Below are 18,897 nucleotides of genomic sequence, written 5' to 3' on the forward strand. Positions count from 1 at the left end.
CCACAAATACGGACCGCAATGCAATAAACAATTACTGACAAACAAACATGGGGGAACAGAGGGTTAAATAGTGAACAAGTAATTGGGGGATTGAAACCAGGTGTGTAAGACAAAGACAGAACAAGTTGAAAATGAAAAGTGGATCGGTGATGGCTAGAAGGCCGGCGACGTCGACCGCTGAATGCTGCCCGAACAAGGAGAGGTACCGACTTTGGCGTAAGTCGTGACAGTACCCCCCCTTGATGCGCGGCTCCAGCCGCTCGCTGACACAGACCTCGGAGACCACCCAGAACATGAGGCGCAGGGCAATCTGGATGGAGACGGTGGAACTCCCGCAGCAATGACGGCACCCAGCATCTCTCCTCCGGACCATACCCCTCCCACTCCACGAGGTACTGAAGGCCCCTCGCCCGACACCTCGAGTCCAGGATCGCTCGAACAGCATACGCCGGGGCCCACTCGATGTCCAGAGGTGGCGGAGGAACCTCCCACAACACAGACTCCTAGAGTGGACCAGCCACCACCGGCCTAAGGAAAGACACATGGAACGAGGGGTTAATACGGTAATCTGGGGGAGGCTGTAACCTGTAGCAAACCTCATTCAGTCTTCTCAGGACTTTGAATGGCCCCACATACTGAGGACACAGCTTCCGGCAGGGCAGGCGGAGGGGCAGGTTTTGGGTCGAGAGCCAGACCCGGGGCCTCACTGCGGTGGCGGTCGGCGCTCGCCTTCTGCCGCCTCACGGCCCGTTGCAGGTGCACATGGGCGGCGTCCCAGGTCTCCTCCGAGTGCTTAAACCATTCGTCCACCGCAGGAGCTTTGATCTGGCTCTGATGCCAAGGTGCCTGAACCGGCTGATACCCCAGTATGCACTGGAAGGGAGAGAGGTTAGTGGAGGAGTGGCAGAGTGAGTTTTGGGCCATCTCTGCCCAGGGCACGAACGCCGCCCACTCCCCCGGCCGGTCCTGGCAATATGACCGCAGAAACCTACCCACATCCTGGTTTACTCTCTACACCTACCCGTTACTCTCAGGGTGAAAACCTGAGGTGAGGCTGACCGAGACCCCCAGATGTTCCATGAACGCTCTCCAGACCCTGGACGTGAACTGGGACCCCGATCAGAGACTATGTCCTTATGCACCCCGTAGTGCCGGAAGACGTGAGTGAACAGGGCCTCCGCAGTCTGTAGGGCTGTAGGGAGACCGGGCAAAGGGAGGAGACAGCAGGACTTAGAAAACCAATCCACAAAGACCAGGATCGTGGTGTTGCCCGGTGAGGGAGGAAGATCCGTCAAGAAGTCCACCGACAGGCGCGACCACGGCCGTTGTGGAATGGGTAGGAGTTGTAACTTCCCTCTGGGCAGGTGCCTGGGAGCCTTGCACTGGGCACACACCGAGCAGGAGGAAACAAACACACTCACGTCCTTGGCCAAGGTGGACCACCAGTACTTCCCACTAAGGCAACGCACCGTCCGACCGATGCCAAGATGACCAGAGGAGGGTGACGTGTGGGCCCAATATATCAAACGGTCACGGACAGCAGACGGAACGTTCAGCAGACGGAACGTACAGACACTGGGGCCCACCTTGCCTGGCGAGGGTTCAGTCTCTTCAACCGCCCGGATGTACTCCAGATTGCGGTGGTCAGTCCAGATGAGGAAAGGGTGTTTAGCCCCCTTAAGCCAATGTCTCCACGCCTTCAGAGCCTTGACAACAGCCAACAGCTCCCGGTCCCCCACATCATAGTTTCGCTCCGCCGGGCTGAGCTTCTTCGAAAAGAAAGCACAGGGGCGGAGCTTTGGTGGTGTGCCCAGGCGCTGAGAGAGCACGGCTCCTATCCCAGCCTCGGACACGTCCACCTCCACTATGAACGCTAAAGAGGGATCTGGATGAGCCAGCACGGGAGCCAAGGTAAACAGAGCCTTCAGGTGACCAACAGCCCTGTCCGCCTCAGCCGACCACTGCAGTCGCACCAGTCCGCCCTTCAGCAGTGAGGTAATGGGAGTCGCTACCTGATAAACCTCTGATAAACCTCTGGTAGTAGTTGTCAAACCCTAGAAACCTCTGCACTTCCTTTACCGTGGTGGGAGTCGGCCAATTACGCACGGCTGAAATGTGGTCACTCTCCATCTCCACCACTGAACTGGAAATGCGGTACGCTAGGAAGGAGACAGATTGTTGGAAGAACAGACATTTTTCAGCCTTGACGTACAGGTCATGCTCCAACAGTCGACCAAGCACCTGGGACACATGCTCGGCGCGTATAGCGGAACATATCACAATGTCGTTGATTTACACCACTACACCCTGCCCGTGCAGGTCCCGGAAATTCTCGTCAACAAAGGCCTGGAAGACTGATGGAGCATTCATCAACCCATACGGCATGACGAGGTACTCAAAATTGCCCTGAGGTGGTACTAATTGCCGTCTTCCACTCGACCCCCTCCCGGATACGCACCAGGTTGTAAGCTCTCCTGAGAACCAATTTTGTGAAGAAGCGCGCACCGTGCATTGACTCGATCGCACTGGCGATGAGAGGCAGCGGGTAGCTGTACCTCACTGTGATCTGACTGATACCCCGATAGTCAATACACGGGCGCAGACCTCCATCCTTTTTCTTCACAAAAAAGAAACTCGGAGGCAGGTGAAGTGGAGGGCCGAATGTGTAAGACAAAGACCAAACAAATGGAAAATCTGACCTCTACCCTAAGCAGGCATTAACCTGTTCCTGTGAGGGAGACATGAGAGGGGGAGGAGAGTGGGAGGGGGAGTAGAAGGGGAGGAGAGTGGAAGGAAAGGGGCTGGAAAGATGGGAGGAGAGTCGAGACAGCTGCTACTCCCCAAATTGGAGCAAAGAGGCTATGACCTGTAAACGTACACCTGACAACTACACACACACACACACATTCTACACTTCTACACTCTTAGTTAAAAGGGTTTCAAAATGGTTCTATGACTGTCTCTATAGAATAACCCTTTTTTTTGTTGACTCTAGAACCCATTTTGGTTCAAGGAATAACCGAAAACAGTTCTACCTAGAACCAAAAAGGGTTCTTCAAAGTGTTCCCATATGGGGACAGCCAAAGAACCCCTTAAGGTTCTAGATCGCAACTTTCTGTTTTAAGAGATTTCATGATGGGATCAGCACACAGAAGCAAAAGAAAGTGACTTTGTTCATAAAAGTCTGGAAAACTGTCGTGCTTCTCTCAACAGAAGGCTGTTCCAACACAACATCTCACATCAGCACTCATATCATTATTGAAATGAAAAAGAAAATGTTAATATTTAGTCCTGTAGTTGAACACCCAATCTCCATAATTCTGCCTTGTATGCACACACACACACACACACACACACACAGCATCAGCCACACACACACACACAACCACAACCACGCACACACACCAACAAACACACACAAAAACACAACCCCAACCACACACACAACCACGAAATCAGTTTGACAGGTTGCCTGCTTTTCCATCAGGGGAAAAAGTAACATAAGTTGTGTTTCTAAATTAATATTAAATAAAAGGTTCAGGCATCTGTCTTCAAGTAATTAAAAAAATGTGCAGAGCAGAGGGAGATCAATTCCTCCATTCCTGTTATGGAGGAGCGTACGTGTTTGAAATTATTGGGATGATGGAACATTTGAGAGTTTGGACACTGGGTGGGAGTGGGCGTGGTGTTGGAGAGAGTGTGGACACTGGGTGGGAGTGGGCGTGGTGTTGGAGAGAGTGTGGACACTGGGTGGGAGTGGGCGTGGTGTTGGTGAGAGTTTGGACACTGGGTGGGTGTGGTTGGGAGAGGGTGTGGACACTGGGTGGGCGTGGTTGGGAGAGGGTGTGGACACTGGGTGGGAGTGGGCGTGGTGTTGGAGAGAGTGTAGACACTGGGTGGGTGTGGTTGGGAGAGGGTGTGGACACTGGGTGGGCGTGGTTGGGAGAGGGTGTGGACACTGGGTGGGAGTGGGCGTGGTGTTGGAGAGAGTGTAGACACTGGGTGGGTGTGGTTGGGAGAGGGTGTGGACACTGGGTGGGCGTGGTTGGGAGAGGGTGTGGACACTGGGTGGGAGTGGGCGTGGTGTTGGAGAGAGTGTAGACACTGGGTGGGTGTGGTTGGGAGAGGGTGTGGACACTGGGTGGGCGTGGTTGGGAGAGGGTGTGGACACTGGGTGGGAGTGGGCGTGGTGTTGGAGAGAGTGTAGACACTGGGTGGGTGTGGTTGGGAGAGGGTGTGGACACTGGGTGGGTGTGGTTGGGAGAGAGTGTGGACACTGGGTGGGCGTGGTTGGGAGAGGGTGTGGACACTGGGTGGGAGTGGTTGGGAGAGGGTGTGGACACTGGGTGGGCGTGGTTGGGAGAGGGTGTGGAAACTGGGTGGGCGTGGTTGGGAGAGGGTGTGGACACTGGATGGGCGTGGTTGGGAGAGGGTGTGGACACTGGGTGGGCGTGGTTGGGAGAGGGTGTGGACACTGGGTGGGAGTGGGCGTGGTTGGGAGAGAGCGTGTGAGAGGTCGTCACTCTGTCTGCACGTGGCTGTGTGTTCTTCTCTGTTTGGGCTTATGTACTTTTTGTCCATACCCCTCTTCCTCCGCTGTTCCTCATGCATGTGGGTGTGTCTGCGTTCGTGGGTGAATGTATCACTGCGTAAAATGGCCTGTTTCCACGTGTGTACATGTAAGTCACCTCAGCAGGCAATCTACTCCAAACATTTATTTAGTAGGCCTATAGCCCAGCTCATATATTTATTTAGTAGGCCTATAGCCCAGCTCATATATTTATTTAGTATCACTATAGCCCAGTCATATATTTATTTAGTAGGCCTATAGCCGAGCTCATATATTTATTTAGTAGGCCTATAGCCCAGTCATACATTTATTTAGTAGGCCTATAGCCCAGCTCATATATTTATTTAGTATCACTATAGCCCAGTCATACATTTATTTAGTAGACCTATAGCCCAGTCATACATTTATTTAGTAGGCCTATAGCCCAGTCATATATTTATTTAGTAGGCCTATAGCCCAGCTCATATATTTATTTAGTAGGCCTATAGCCCAGCTGATATATTTATTTAGTAGGCCTATAGCCCAGTCATACATTTATTTAGTAGGCCTATAGCCCAGTCATACATTTATTTAGTAGGCCTATAGCCCAGTCATATATTTATTTAGTAGGCCTATTGCCCAGTCATACATTTATTTAGTAGGCCTATAGCCCAGTCATACATTTATTTAGTAGGCCTATAGCCCAGTCATACATTTATTTAGTAGGCCTATAGCCGAGCTCATACATTTATTTTGTAGGCCTATAGCCCAGTCATACATTTATTTAGTATCACTATAGCCCAGTCATACATTTATTTAGTATCACTATAGCCCAGTCATACATTTATTTAGTAGGCCTATAGCCCAGTCATACATTTATTTAGTATCACTATAGCCCAGTCATACATTTATTTAGTAGGCCTATAGCCCAGTCATACATTTATTTAGTAGGCCTATAGCCCAGTCATACATTTATTTAGTAGGCCTATAGCCCAGTCATACATTTATTTAGTTGGCCTATAGCCCAGTCATACATTTATTTAGTATCACTATAGCCCAGTCATACATTTATTTAGTAGGCCTATAGCCCAGTCATACATTTATTTAGTATCACTATAGCCCAGTCATACATTTATTTAGTATCACTATAGCCCAGTCATACATTTATTTAGTATCACTATAGCCCAGTCATACATTTATTTAGTAGGCCTATAGCCCAGCTCATACATTTATTTAGTATCACTATAGCCCAGTCATACATTTATTTAGTATCACTATAGCCCAGTCATACATTTATTTAGTAGGCCTATAGCCCAGTCATACATTTATTTACTAGGCCTATAGCCCAGTCATACATTTATTTAGTATCACTATAGCCCAGTCATACATTTATTTAGTAGGCCTATAGCCCAGTCATACATTTATTTACTAGGCCTATAGCCCAGTCATACATTTATTTAGTATCACTATAGCCCAGTCATACATTTATTTAGTAGGCCTATAGCCCAGTCATACATTTATTTAGTAGGCCTATAGCCCAGTCATACATTTATTTAGTAGGCCTATAGCCCAGTCATACATTTATTTAGTAGGCCTATAGCCCAGTCATACATTTATTTAGTATCACTATAGCCCAGTCATACATTTATTTAGTAGGCCTATAGCCCAGTCATACATTTATTTAGTAGGCCTATAGCCCAGTCATACATTTATTTAGTAGGCCTATAGCCCAGTCATACATTTATTTAGTATCACTATAGCCCAGTCATACATTTATTTAGTAGGCCTATAGCCCAGTCATACATTTATTTAGTATCACTATAGCCCAGTCATACATTTATTTAGTAGGCCTATAGCCCAGTCATACATTTATTTAGTAGGCCTATAGCCCAGTCATACATTTATTTAGTAGGCCTATAGCCCAGTCATACATTTATTTAGTATCACTATAGCCCAGTCATACATTTATTTAGTAGGCCTATAGCCCAGTCATACATTTATTTAGTAGGCCTATAGCCCAGTCATACATTTATTTAGTATCACTATTGCCCAGTCATACATTTATTTAGTATCACTATAGCCCAGTCATACATTTATTTAGTATCACTATAGCCCAGTCATACATTTATTTAGTATCACTATAGCCCAGTCATACATTTATTTTGTATCACTATAGCCCAGTCATACATTTATTTAGTATCACTATAGCCCAGTCATATATTTATTTAGTATCACTATATCCCAGCTCATAGGTTTATTTAGTAGGCCTATAGCCCAGTCATATATTTATTTTGTAGGCCTATAGCCCAGCTCATAGGTTTATTTAGTAGGCCTATAGCCCAGTCATATATTTATTTTGTAGGCCTATAGCCCAGCTCATAGGTTTATTTAGTAGGCCTATAGCCCAGTCATATATTTATTTTGTAGGCCTATAGCCCAGTCATATATTTATTTAGTAGGCCTATAGCCCAGTCATACATTTATTTAGTAGGCCTATAGCCCAGTCATATATTTATTTAGTAGGCCTATAGCCCAGCTCATAGGTTTATTTAGTAGGCCTATAGCCCAGTCATATATTTATTTTGTAGGCCTATAGCCCAGCTCATAGGTTTATTTAGTAGGCCTATAGCCCAGTCATATATTTATTTTGTAGGCCTATAGCCCAGCTCATAGGTTTATTTAGTAGGCCTATAGCCCAGTCATATATTTATTTAGTAGGCCTATAGCCCAGCTCATAGGTTTATTTAGTAGGCCTATAGCCCAGCTCATAGGTTTATTTAGTAGGCCTATAGCCCAGCTCATAGGTTTATTTAGTAGGCCTATAGCCCAGCTCATAGGTTTATTTAGTAGGCCTATAGCCCAGCTCATAGGTTTATTTAGTAGGCCTATAGCCCAGCTCATAGGTTTATTTAGTAGGCCTATATCCCAGCTAATACATTTTTCACATTTATTCATGCAATCATTGATTACAGATCCAATATCAAATCAAACTTCAATTCAAACTTTATTTGCAGTGCATTTAAAACAAAATAAAATGTATAGAATTTTAAAGGCAATACAAGAGATCAAATACAAGAGATCAAAACACGAAGGTGTCATTGATTAAAGGCAAAGCTAAAAAAGACTGGTTGACAAAATGGGATTTTACTGCCTCAAGCAGGTTCCCAGAACAATGCAAAGTTCCACATCAAACCAGACAATAAAACATATGAAAGTACCATACACAAACAAGCACAAACCGATACAATTTAAGAAATAAATAGTAGCTTTGCTTTCAAATTCCAAATGCTAGGCCCCTTGATTTCTCCTAGTTTTTACATCCAAGTCAGCCTAATGCCTAAAAAACAGCCCTGCCTAAAACTGGTACTACTACTCTTAGACTCTGTATTCCTGGTAAAACTGCACTTTATTCTGGCAATATGCACAGCGCTTCATAATTCTCTGAACTAAAATGAACTGGGCCTCTGATACGGATTCCAATTCCTCAACAGGGGGCTAGAGATGATATTGATTCAGATGTTTCTGGAACCAATTTATACGAGCCATGACATGAGAAATGTGTTTTCATGCCTAGTGTTAGCTCTGCATCTGGACGAATGAGTGGTAGGCCCGTCTGTCTGTCAGTGGCCAACCACTTTACAGGAACACATGATAAAAGACATCGTCTACTTTGATCAGTGCTTAGAACCTCTCTCAGCATGTCTACCTTATCACATTGTTCTGTCAGCTGTACAACGGTGAGATCCTTGTTTGGATACATGAATGTGAAGACACTATACAGATCGTTCATATCTTCACTTGCTTATGACAAACGGTTGTTAAGGGTTAAGGTTACGCCACAGTCTTTTTGTTCAGTTCGTAGCGTGCAGGGCAACCGCTATGTAAATTCTGCATTCTGATTTGCTGTGGGGTTTTTGATAGGAGTGGCCAGTCATCTGGAGGCAGAGCAGGGGGAAACCATATGTTAGAGGTGTACAGCAATCTGAATAACACCTCAAAGCTTGTCCCAATCCTGTCCCAACACACTTTAGGGACATCTCAGGTGATGGAGGGAGCAGAAAGGTGTGTGTGTGTGTGTGTGTGTGTGTGTGTGTGTGTGTGTGTGTGTGTGTGTGTGTGTGTGTGTGTGTGTGTGTGTGTGTTATCCCTGATATATTGGCTGACTTGCCTGGTCTCTTGTGGAGTTTCCAGGTTGGTCTTTCCCCCTGTCAGCTGGGTATCACATCATTACTCTGAGAGAGAGAGAGTCCACAGTTTGGCCAACCACCAGTTCTTGCCCAGCGATCTGGGAAGAGTTATAGCCACAAAGCGAGGAGCTACGCAAATATTCGTTTTCTGCTGCAAAACGTCCAGATGAAAAATGTGCCCCAGCTTTCATCCATGTTCTCTGCTGTCACAGCCCTGTTTAGGTTTTAAACATTTCATCAAAAAGGAATTTGACTTGCAGTTTATCAATCCTTTTCATGAGGCTCGTACCCTTGCAGTCTGAGGTCTTGGAAATACCCACAGATCTAGCATCAGGGTAAAACCTAGCTTCATGTCCACTCCCTGGTTCAACCCTGACCCTAACCTCAAACCTTACCCTAACCCTAGCTTCATGTCTACATCTGTTCCACACTAGCCTCAAATCTAATCCTAATCTTAACCCTAGTTTGATGTCCATGTCACAGTTCAAACCTAACCTCAAATCTAACCCTAACCCTAGCCTCAAATCTAACTCTTACCCTAGCCTCATGTCTAACCCTAGCCTCAAATCGAACTCTAACATTAACCTCAAATCTTACCCTAACCCTGGCCTCAAATCTAACCCTTGCCTCAAATCTAAACCTAACCCTGAGCTCAAATCTAAACCCTAACCCTGACCTCAAATCTAACCCTAACCCTAGTCTCAAATCTAACCCTAACCCTAGCCTCAAATCTAAACCTAACCCTTAGCTCAAATCTAACCCTAACCCTGTTCTCAAATCTAACCCTAACCCTAGCCTCAAATCTAAACCTAACCCTGTTCTCAAATCTAACCCTAACCCTAGCCTCAAATCTAAACCTAACACTGTTCTCAAATCTAACCCTAACCCTGTTCTCAAATCTAACCCTAACCCTAGCCTCAAATCTAAACCTAACCCTGAGCTCAAATCTAACCCTAACCCTGATCTCAAATCTAACCCTAACCCTAGCCTCAAATCTAACCCCAACCCTAGCCTCAAATCTAAACCTAACCCTGTTCTCAAATCTAACCCTAACCCTGTTCTCAAATCTAACCCTAACCCTAGCCTCAAATCTAAACCTAACCCTGTTCTCAAATCTAACCCTAACCCTAGCCTCAAATCTAAACGTAACACTGTTCTCAAATCTAACCCTAACCCTGTTCTCAAATCTAACCCTAACACTAGACTCAAATCTAACCCTAACCCCTAGACTCAAATCTAAACCTAACCCTAGCCGGAAATCTAAACCTAACCCTGTTCTCAAATCAAACCCTAACCCTGTTCTCAAATCTAACCCTAACCCTAGCCTCAAATCTAAACCTAACCCTGTTCTAAAATCTGACCCTAATCCTAGCCTCAAATCTAAACCTAACCCTGTTCTCAAATCTAACCCTAACCCTGTTCTCAAATCTAACCCTAACCCTAGACTCAAATCTAAACCTAACCCTGAGCTCAAATCTGACCCTAACCCTAGCCTCAAATCTAACCCTAACCCTAGCCTCAAATCTAACCCTAACCCTAGCCTCAAATCTAAACCTAACCCTAGTCTCAAATCTAACCCTAACCCTAGCCTCAAATCTAACCCTAGCCTCAAATCTAAACCTAACCTGGATCTCAAATCTAAACCTAACCCTAGACTCAAACCTAAACCTAACCCTTGACTCAAATTTAACCCTAACCCTAGCCACAAATCTAACCCTAACCCTGAGCTCAAATCTAACCCTAACCCTGAGCTCAAATCTAACCCTAACCCTAGCCTCAAACCTACAGGGCCTGAACCCCAGAGGGTACCTATCATTAGCACTTATTCACATACAAACCAATGCATACATTCTAGACTGAAAAGCGCATTTTCGAATAGACAACATATATTCCTCCCATTACAACCATTTCCCACCCATCTCAGTTTACAGGAGGACCCCAAACATGAAGGACCTGCTAGTTCATGCAACATTCTCCACCAGGCCTTCTCCCTCATTACCCATGGAACATCATTACTATGGACAACTGACAAACATACACAACTCACATGCACACACCTCCAGTCCAATCAAACAACTGATGAACATACACAACCCACACGCACACACCTCCAGTCCAATCAAACAACTGATGAACATACACAACCCACACGCACACACCTCCAGTCCAATCAAACAACTGATGAACATACACAACCCACACGCACACACCTCCAGTCCAATCAAACAACTGATGAACATACACAACCCATACGCACACACCTCCAGTCGAATCAAACAACTGACGAACATACACAACCCACACGCACACACCTCCAGTCCAATCAAACAACTGACGAACATACACAACCCACATGCACACACCTCCAGTCCAATCAAACAACTGACGAACATACACAACCCACACACCTCCAGTCCAATCAAACAACTGACGAACAAACACAACCCACACGCACACACCTCCAGTCCAATCAAACAACTGACGAACATACACAACCCACATTCACACACCTCCAGTCCAATCAAACAACTGATGAACATACACAACCCACACGCACACACCTCCAGTCAAATCAAACAACTGATGAACATACACAACCCACACACCTCCAGTCCAATCAAACAACTGACGAACATACACAACCCACACGCACACACCTCCAGTCCAATCAAACAACTGATGAACATACACAACCCACACGCACACACCTCCAGTCCAATCAAACAACTGATGAACATGAGCAACCCACACGCACACACCTCCAGTCAAATCAAACAACTGACGAACATACACAACCCACATGCACACACCTCCAGTCCAATCAAACAACTGACGAACATACACAACCCACATGCACACACCTCCAGTCCAATCAAACAACTGATGAACATACACAACCCACACGCACACACCTCCAGTCCAATCAAACAACTGATGAACATACACAACCCACACGCACACACCTCCAGTCCAATCAAACAACTGATGAACATACACAACCCACACGCACACACCTCCAGTCCAATCAAACAACTGATGAACATACACAACCCACACGCACACACCTCCAGTCCAATCAAACAACTGATGAACATACACAACCCACACGCACACACCTCCAGTCCAATCAAACAACTGACGAACAAACACAACCCACACGCACACACCTCCAGTCCAATCAAACAACTGACGAACATACACAGCACCAACATCGTTTATGCAATCACCTGTTCACTATGTGATCAAATCTATGTCGGTGAAACCTGGTTTGCATTTCTAACATGTCTCAAACACCACCTGTACACAATCAATAATAACAAATTGCCCACAGATTTAGTCCAACATTTCCAAATTCACCCCATTATACACCTGAATATCAGTGGGCTAGAATGTATTTCAGCCTGGACCCAGAGAATGGCCACAGAAATCAAGTGGATAGCCACTCCTTTCATTTGTTTTGCTCCACTAGGTCTGAATGGAAAAATAAAATAAAAGGTTCATTATTGATACATTTTTAGTTGGAGGATCGGGGGGGGAGGCTCCATCAGGAGAGCCAGGCGGAATGCTTGCACCCTGAGCTCTCGCCTTCCCTTGATCAGCCTAGGTAATTTTACATTTTCACACATACACAAATTCCTTCACGATCCCAGGATTGGAAACAATAACAGAGGAGACCGCAATAGGCCAGTGCAATTCAAGGTGTAAAACCTCATTAAACAGAATTGATCATAAACCTAACCCTAGACTCAAATCTAAACCTAACCCTAGACTCAAATCTAAACCTAACCCTAGACTCAAATCTAAACCTAAACCTAGACTCAAATCTAAACCTAAACCTAGACTCAAATCTAAACCTAAACCTAGACTCAAATCTAAACCTAACCCTAGACTCAAATCTAAACCTAAACCTAGACTCAAATCTAAACCTAAACCTAGACTCAAATCTAAACCTAAACCTAGACTCAAATCTAAACCTAACCCTAGACTCAAATCTAAACCTAACCCTAGACTCAAATCTAGACCTAACCCTAGACTCAAATCTAAACCTAACCCTAGACTCAAATCTAAACCTAACCCTAGACTCCAATCTAAACCTAACCCTAGACTCAAATCTAATCCTAAACCTAGACTCAAATCTAAACCTAAACCTAGACTCAAATCTAAACCTAAACCTAGACTCAAACCTAAACCTAACCCTTGACTCAAATCTAACCCTAACCCTAGCCACAAATCTAACCCTAACCCTGAGCTCAAATCTAACCCTAACCCTGAGCTCAAATCTAACCCTAACCCTAGCCTCAAACCTACAGGGCCTGAACCCCAGAGGGTACCTATCATTAGCACTTATTCACATACAAACCAATGCATACATTCTAGACTGAAAAGCGCATTTTCGAATAGACAACATATATTCCTCCCATTACAACCATTTCCCACCCATCTCAGTTTACAGGAGGACCCCAAACATGAAGGACCTGCTAGTTCATGCAACATTCTCCACCAGGCCTTCTCCCTCATTACCCATGGAACATCATTACTATGGACAACTGACAAACATACACAACTCACATGCACACACCTCCAGTCCAATCAAACAACTGATGAACATACACAACCCACACCCACACACCTCCAGTCCAATCAAACAACTGATGAACATACACAACCCACACGCACACACCTCCAGTCCAATCAAACAACTGATGAACATACACAACCCACACGCACACACCTCCAGTCCAATCAAACAACTGATGAACATACACAACCCACATGCACACACCTCCAGTCCAATCAAACAACTGACGAACATACACAACCCACATGCACACACCTCCAGTCCAATCAAACAACTGACGAACATACACAACCCACATGCACACCTCCAGTCCAATCAAACAACTGATGAACATACACAACCCACACGCACACACCTCCAGTCAAATCAAACAACTGATGAACATACACAACCCACACACCTCCAGTCCAATCAAACAACTGACGAACATACACAACCCACACGCACACACTTCCAGTCCAATCAAACAACTGATGAACATACACAACCCACACGCACACACCTCCAGTCCAATCAAACAACTGATGAACATACACAACCCACACGCACACACCTCCAGTCCAATCAAACAACTGATGAACATACACAACCCACACCCACACACCTCCAGTCCAATCAAACAACTGATGAACATACACAACCCACACGCACACACCTCCAGTCCAATCAAACAACTGATGAACATACACAACCCACACGCACACACCTCCAGTCCAATCAAACAACTGATGAACATACACAACCCACATGCACACACCTCCAGTCCAATCAAACAACTGACGAACATACACAACCCACATGCACACACCTCCAGTCCAATCAAACAACTGACGAACATACACAACCCACATGCACACCTCCAGTCCAATCAAACAACTGATGAACATACACAACCCACACGCACACACCTCCAGTCAAATCAAACAACTGATGAACATACACAACCCACACACCTCCAGTCCAATCAAACAACTGACGAACATACACAACCCACACGCACACACTTCCAGTCCAATCAAACAACTGATGAACATACACAACCCACACGCACACACCTCCAGTCCAATCAAACAACTGATGAACATACACAACCCACACGCACACACCTCCAGTCCAATCAAACAACTGATGAACATACACAACCCACACGCACACACCTCCAGTCCAATCAAACAACTGACGAACAAACACAACCCACACGCACACACCTCCAGTCCAATCAAACAACTGACGAACATACACAACCCACATGCACACACCTCCAGTCCAATCAAACAACTGATGAACATACACAACCCACACGCACACACCTCCAGTCCAATCAAACAACTGACGAACATACACAACCCACACGCACACACCTCCAGTCAAATCAAACAACTGACGAACATACACAACCCACATGCACACACCTCCAGTCCAATCAAACAACTGACGAACATACACAACCCACATGCACACACCTCCAGTCCAATCAAACAACTGATGAACATACACAACCCACACGCACACACCTCCAGTCCAATCAAACAACTGATGAACATACACAACCCACACGCACACACCTCCAGTCCAATCAAACAACTGATGAACATACACAACCCACACGCACACACCTCCAGTCCAATCAAACAACTGATGAACATACACAACCCACACGCACACACCTCCAGTCCAATCAAACAACTGATGAACATACACAACCCACACGCACACACCTCCAGTCCAATCAAACAACTGACGAACAAACACAACCCACACGCACACACCTCCAGTCCAATCAAACAACTGACGAACATACACAGCACCAACATCGTTTATGCAATCACCTGTTCACTATGTGATCAAATCTATGTCGGTGAAACCTGGTTTGCAATTCTAACATGTCTCAAACACCACCTGTACACAATCAATAATAACAAATTGCCCACAGATTTAGTCCAACATTTCCAAATTCACCCCATTATACACCTGAATATCAGTGGGCTAGAATGTATTTCAGCCTGGACCCAGAGAATGGCCACAGAAATCAAGTGGATAGCCACTCCTTTCATTTGTTTTGCTCCACTAGGTCTGAATGGAAAAATAAAATAAAAGGTTCATTATTGATACATTTTTAGTTGGAGGATCGGGGGGGGGAGGCTCCATCAGGAGAGCCAGGCGGAATGCTTGCACCCTGAGCTCTCCCCTTCCCTTGATCAGCCTAGGTAATTTTACATTTTCACACATACACAAATTCCTTCACGATCCCAGGATTGGAAACAATAACAGAGGAGACCGCAATAGGCCAGTGCAATTCAAGGTGTAAAACCTCATTAAACAGAATTGATCATAAACCTAACCCTAGACTCAAATCTAAACCTAACCCTAGACACAAATCTAAACCTAAACCTAGACTCAAATCTAAACCTAAACCTAGACTCAAATCTAAACCTAAACCTAGACTCAAATCTAAACCTAACCCTAGACTCAAATCTAAACCTAAACCTAGACTCAAATCTAAACCTAAACCTAGACTCAAATCTAAACCTAAACCTAGACTCAAATCTAAACCTAACCCTAGACTCAAATCTAAACCTAACCCTAGACTCAAATCTAGACCTAACCCTAGACTCAAATCTAAACCTAACCCTAGACTCAAATCTAAACCTAACCCTAGACTCCAATCTAAACCTAACCCTAGACTCAAATCTAATCCTAAACCTAGACTCAAATCTAAACCTAAACCTAGACTCAAATCTAATCCTAAACCTAGACTCAAATCTAAACCTAAACCTAGACTCAAATCTAATCCTAAACCTAGACTCAAATCTAAACCTAAACCTAGACTCAAATCTAAACCTAAACCCTAGACTCAAATCTAAACCTGCTGCCGGGGCGGCAGCGTAGCCTAGTGGTTAGAGCGTTGGACTAGTAACCGGAAGGTTGCAAGTTCAATCCCCCGAGCTGACAAGGTACAAATCTGTCGTTCTTCCCCTGAACAGGCAGTTAACCCACTGTTCCTTGGCCGTGATTGAAAATAAGAATTTGTTCTTAACTGACTTGCCTGGTTAAATAAAGGTAAAATTAAAATAAATAAACCTAAACCTAGACTCAAATCTAAAACTAGACTCAAATCTAAACCTAAACCTAACTGTAGCACAGTCACATCGGAAGGTTTTTTTCTTCAAACTAAATAGTCTCTATCAAAAATGCATTGTTCGACCAATGGGTAAAGCAATATGTTAATTGTATAGATACTCCTCTTAGAAAACCATGTCTCTATCATAATCCTTTTAAAATGGACTGGAGTTTTACCCTAGTAGAATGGACAAGATTAGGTTGATTAAATCAATGGAGGACTGAGGAAAAAAAAGTGGTAGAAATCTGAACATAGCATTGTGTCCGTGAGGCTGTATGCTGTGAGAGAGAATTAAGGCTACCTGACAGGCTTATTATTGAACTCATCATCTTTCTTCTCAAATCCGGAGGACAGAAAACAATATAGAGAGAGGTAAGATCGCTATCGAATTTGAGACACGACGTATTCTTTTCATATTTTAGTGTAGGCTTAGTGTGTCTCTGTGAACTGTCAACGGAGCATTTTTGAAAGCCTTTTATATTTAATTCAGCTGTTGTCATGTTAATTTAGCTTTTTGCGACCTGCGGAAAGAACTTTGTGGAGGATGTCAAATCCATTTAAAATCCTCAAAAGTCGCACAAATCTCTGTCAACAGAGCTATGTGCTTATTATCGGACATATTAGGTTAGGAAATCTGACTTCTAATGATATGTTAGAAAAATACACCACCGAATGATTCAGGACATGAAGAATCATTTTTGTCTTGGTGAAATGTATTTTATGACATAAGGTGACATTTCATCACCAAAGCACGTTTTCACTCACTGTGGACAGAGTGGGTGGGCACCCTAAGTAGAGAGCTTTCATCATGACTCCCACTTTGACATTTGCAATAAAGTTGAGTGGAAAAGAAAACTGATCACACAATGTATACTGGGTATAGAGCCAATAAGATGAATCCATCTACCACAGAGTAGCCAATAAGATGAATCCATCTACCACAGAGTAGCCAATAAGATGACTCCATCTACGACAGAGTAGCCAATAAGATGACTCCATCTACCACAGAGTAGCCAATAAGATGAATCCATCTACGACAGAGTAGCCAATAAGATGACTCCATCTACCACAGAGTAGCCAATAAGATGAATCCATCTACGACAGAGTAGCCAATAAGATGAATCCATCTACGACAGAGTAGCCAATAAGATGAATCCATCTACGACAGAGTAGCCAATAAGATGAATCCATCTATGACAGAGTAGCCAATAAGATGACTCCATCTACCACAGAGTAGCCAATAAGATGACTCCATCTACCACAGAGTAGCCAATAAGATGAATCCATCTACCACAGAGTAGCCAATAAGATGAATCCATCTATGACAGAGTAGCCAATAAGATGAATCCATCTACCACAGAGTAGCCAATAAGATGAATCCATCTACCACAGAGTAGCCAATAAGATGAATCCATCTACCACAGAGTAGCCAATAAGATGAATCCATCTACCACAGAGTAGCCAATAAGATGAATCCATCTACGACAGAGTAGACAATAAGATGAATCCATCAACCACAGAGTAGCCAATAAGATGAATCCATCTACCACAGAGTATCCAATAAGATGACTCCATCTACCACAGAGTAGCCAATAAGATGAATCCATCTACCACAGAGTAGCCAATAAGATGACTCCATCTACCACAGAGTAGCCAATAAGATGAATCCATCTACCACAGAGTAGCCAATAAGATGAATCCATCTACCACAGAGTAGCCAATAAGATGACTCTATCTACCACAGAGTAGCCAATAAGATGACTCCATCTACCACAGAGTAGCCAATAAGATGACTCCATCTACCACAGAGTAGCCAATAAGATGAATCCATCTACCACAGAGTAGCCAATAACATGACTCCATCTACGTCACATTCCTGTGTGTTGTCCTTATTGGCATCATCCCAGCCCAGGATTCTGCCATGACAGTCAGTCAACGAACACAGTCATCATGCATCAATAAACTCCCACTGTTTTATCACCAGCGGTTAAGTAACTAACTAAATCTGTGTATGCAGGAGAGAACATTTACCCCACAGATCACAGAAGTGGGCTTTATCAGAAGCCTTTGTTAGCCGTGTCTTCATTGGGTTAACAAGAGGGCAAGCCTACACGTCACTGTGCGTGTGTGTGCGCGTGTGTGTTAACTGATTCCCAGTAATGTTGATGCATCATTCTCTTAATCGTTGGTGAAGATGAGTATGTTGATATTGATTTGAGAAACAATTAAAAGTCACATTTGAATGATGATACAATTAGTCAACATAAACACAAATAAACAAAGGCAAGACTAACATTTAAGTCCTCAAAATTGGAAAAACAGAATTCCAGCCAAAATGTATTCATTCATTATTTTTCAGGCTTTGAATTCATCCACTCTCCATGTGTACTTGATAGCTTGTCCTGTTCCTTCTGAGCCAAACATTTTCCATTTTTCACTAATCTCATCTCTCTATCTCTCT

At 44.4% G+C, this 18,897-nt stretch overlaps 1 protein-coding gene across 1 annotated transcript; it reads right to left on the bottom strand.

Annotated features, from left to right (window-relative positions):
- Positions 1-3,605: 3,605 nt before the first annotated feature.
- LOC116355550 (extensin-like) lies at positions 3,606-4,611 on the bottom strand. Its single transcript, XM_031799990.1, has 2 exons — positions 4,584-4,611; positions 3,606-4,474 (listed from the first exon to the last, which is right to left on the bottom strand). The coding sequence occupies exons 1-2, from the start codon at positions 4,609-4,611 to the stop codon at positions 3,606-3,608; spliced, it is 897 nt and encodes a 298-aa protein (XP_031655850.1).
- Positions 4,612-18,897: the final 14,286 nt, after the last annotated feature.

The sequence above is a fragment of the Oncorhynchus kisutch genome, linkage group LG20, assembly GCF_002021735.2.
Source record: "Oncorhynchus kisutch isolate 150728-3 linkage group LG20, Okis_V2, whole genome shotgun sequence".
Lineage (NCBI taxonomy): Eukaryota > Metazoa > Chordata > Actinopteri > Salmoniformes > Salmonidae > Oncorhynchus > Oncorhynchus kisutch.

Coding starts and splice junctions, on each gene's coding strand:
- LOC116355550 (XM_031799990.1), bottom strand. CDS start 4,611: ATGCATGAGGAACAGCGGAGGAAGAGGG. Junction 4,475..4,583: donor GGAACAGCGGAGGAAGAGGG/GTATGGACAAAA, acceptor ACTCCCACCCAG/TGTCCACACCCTCTCCCAAC.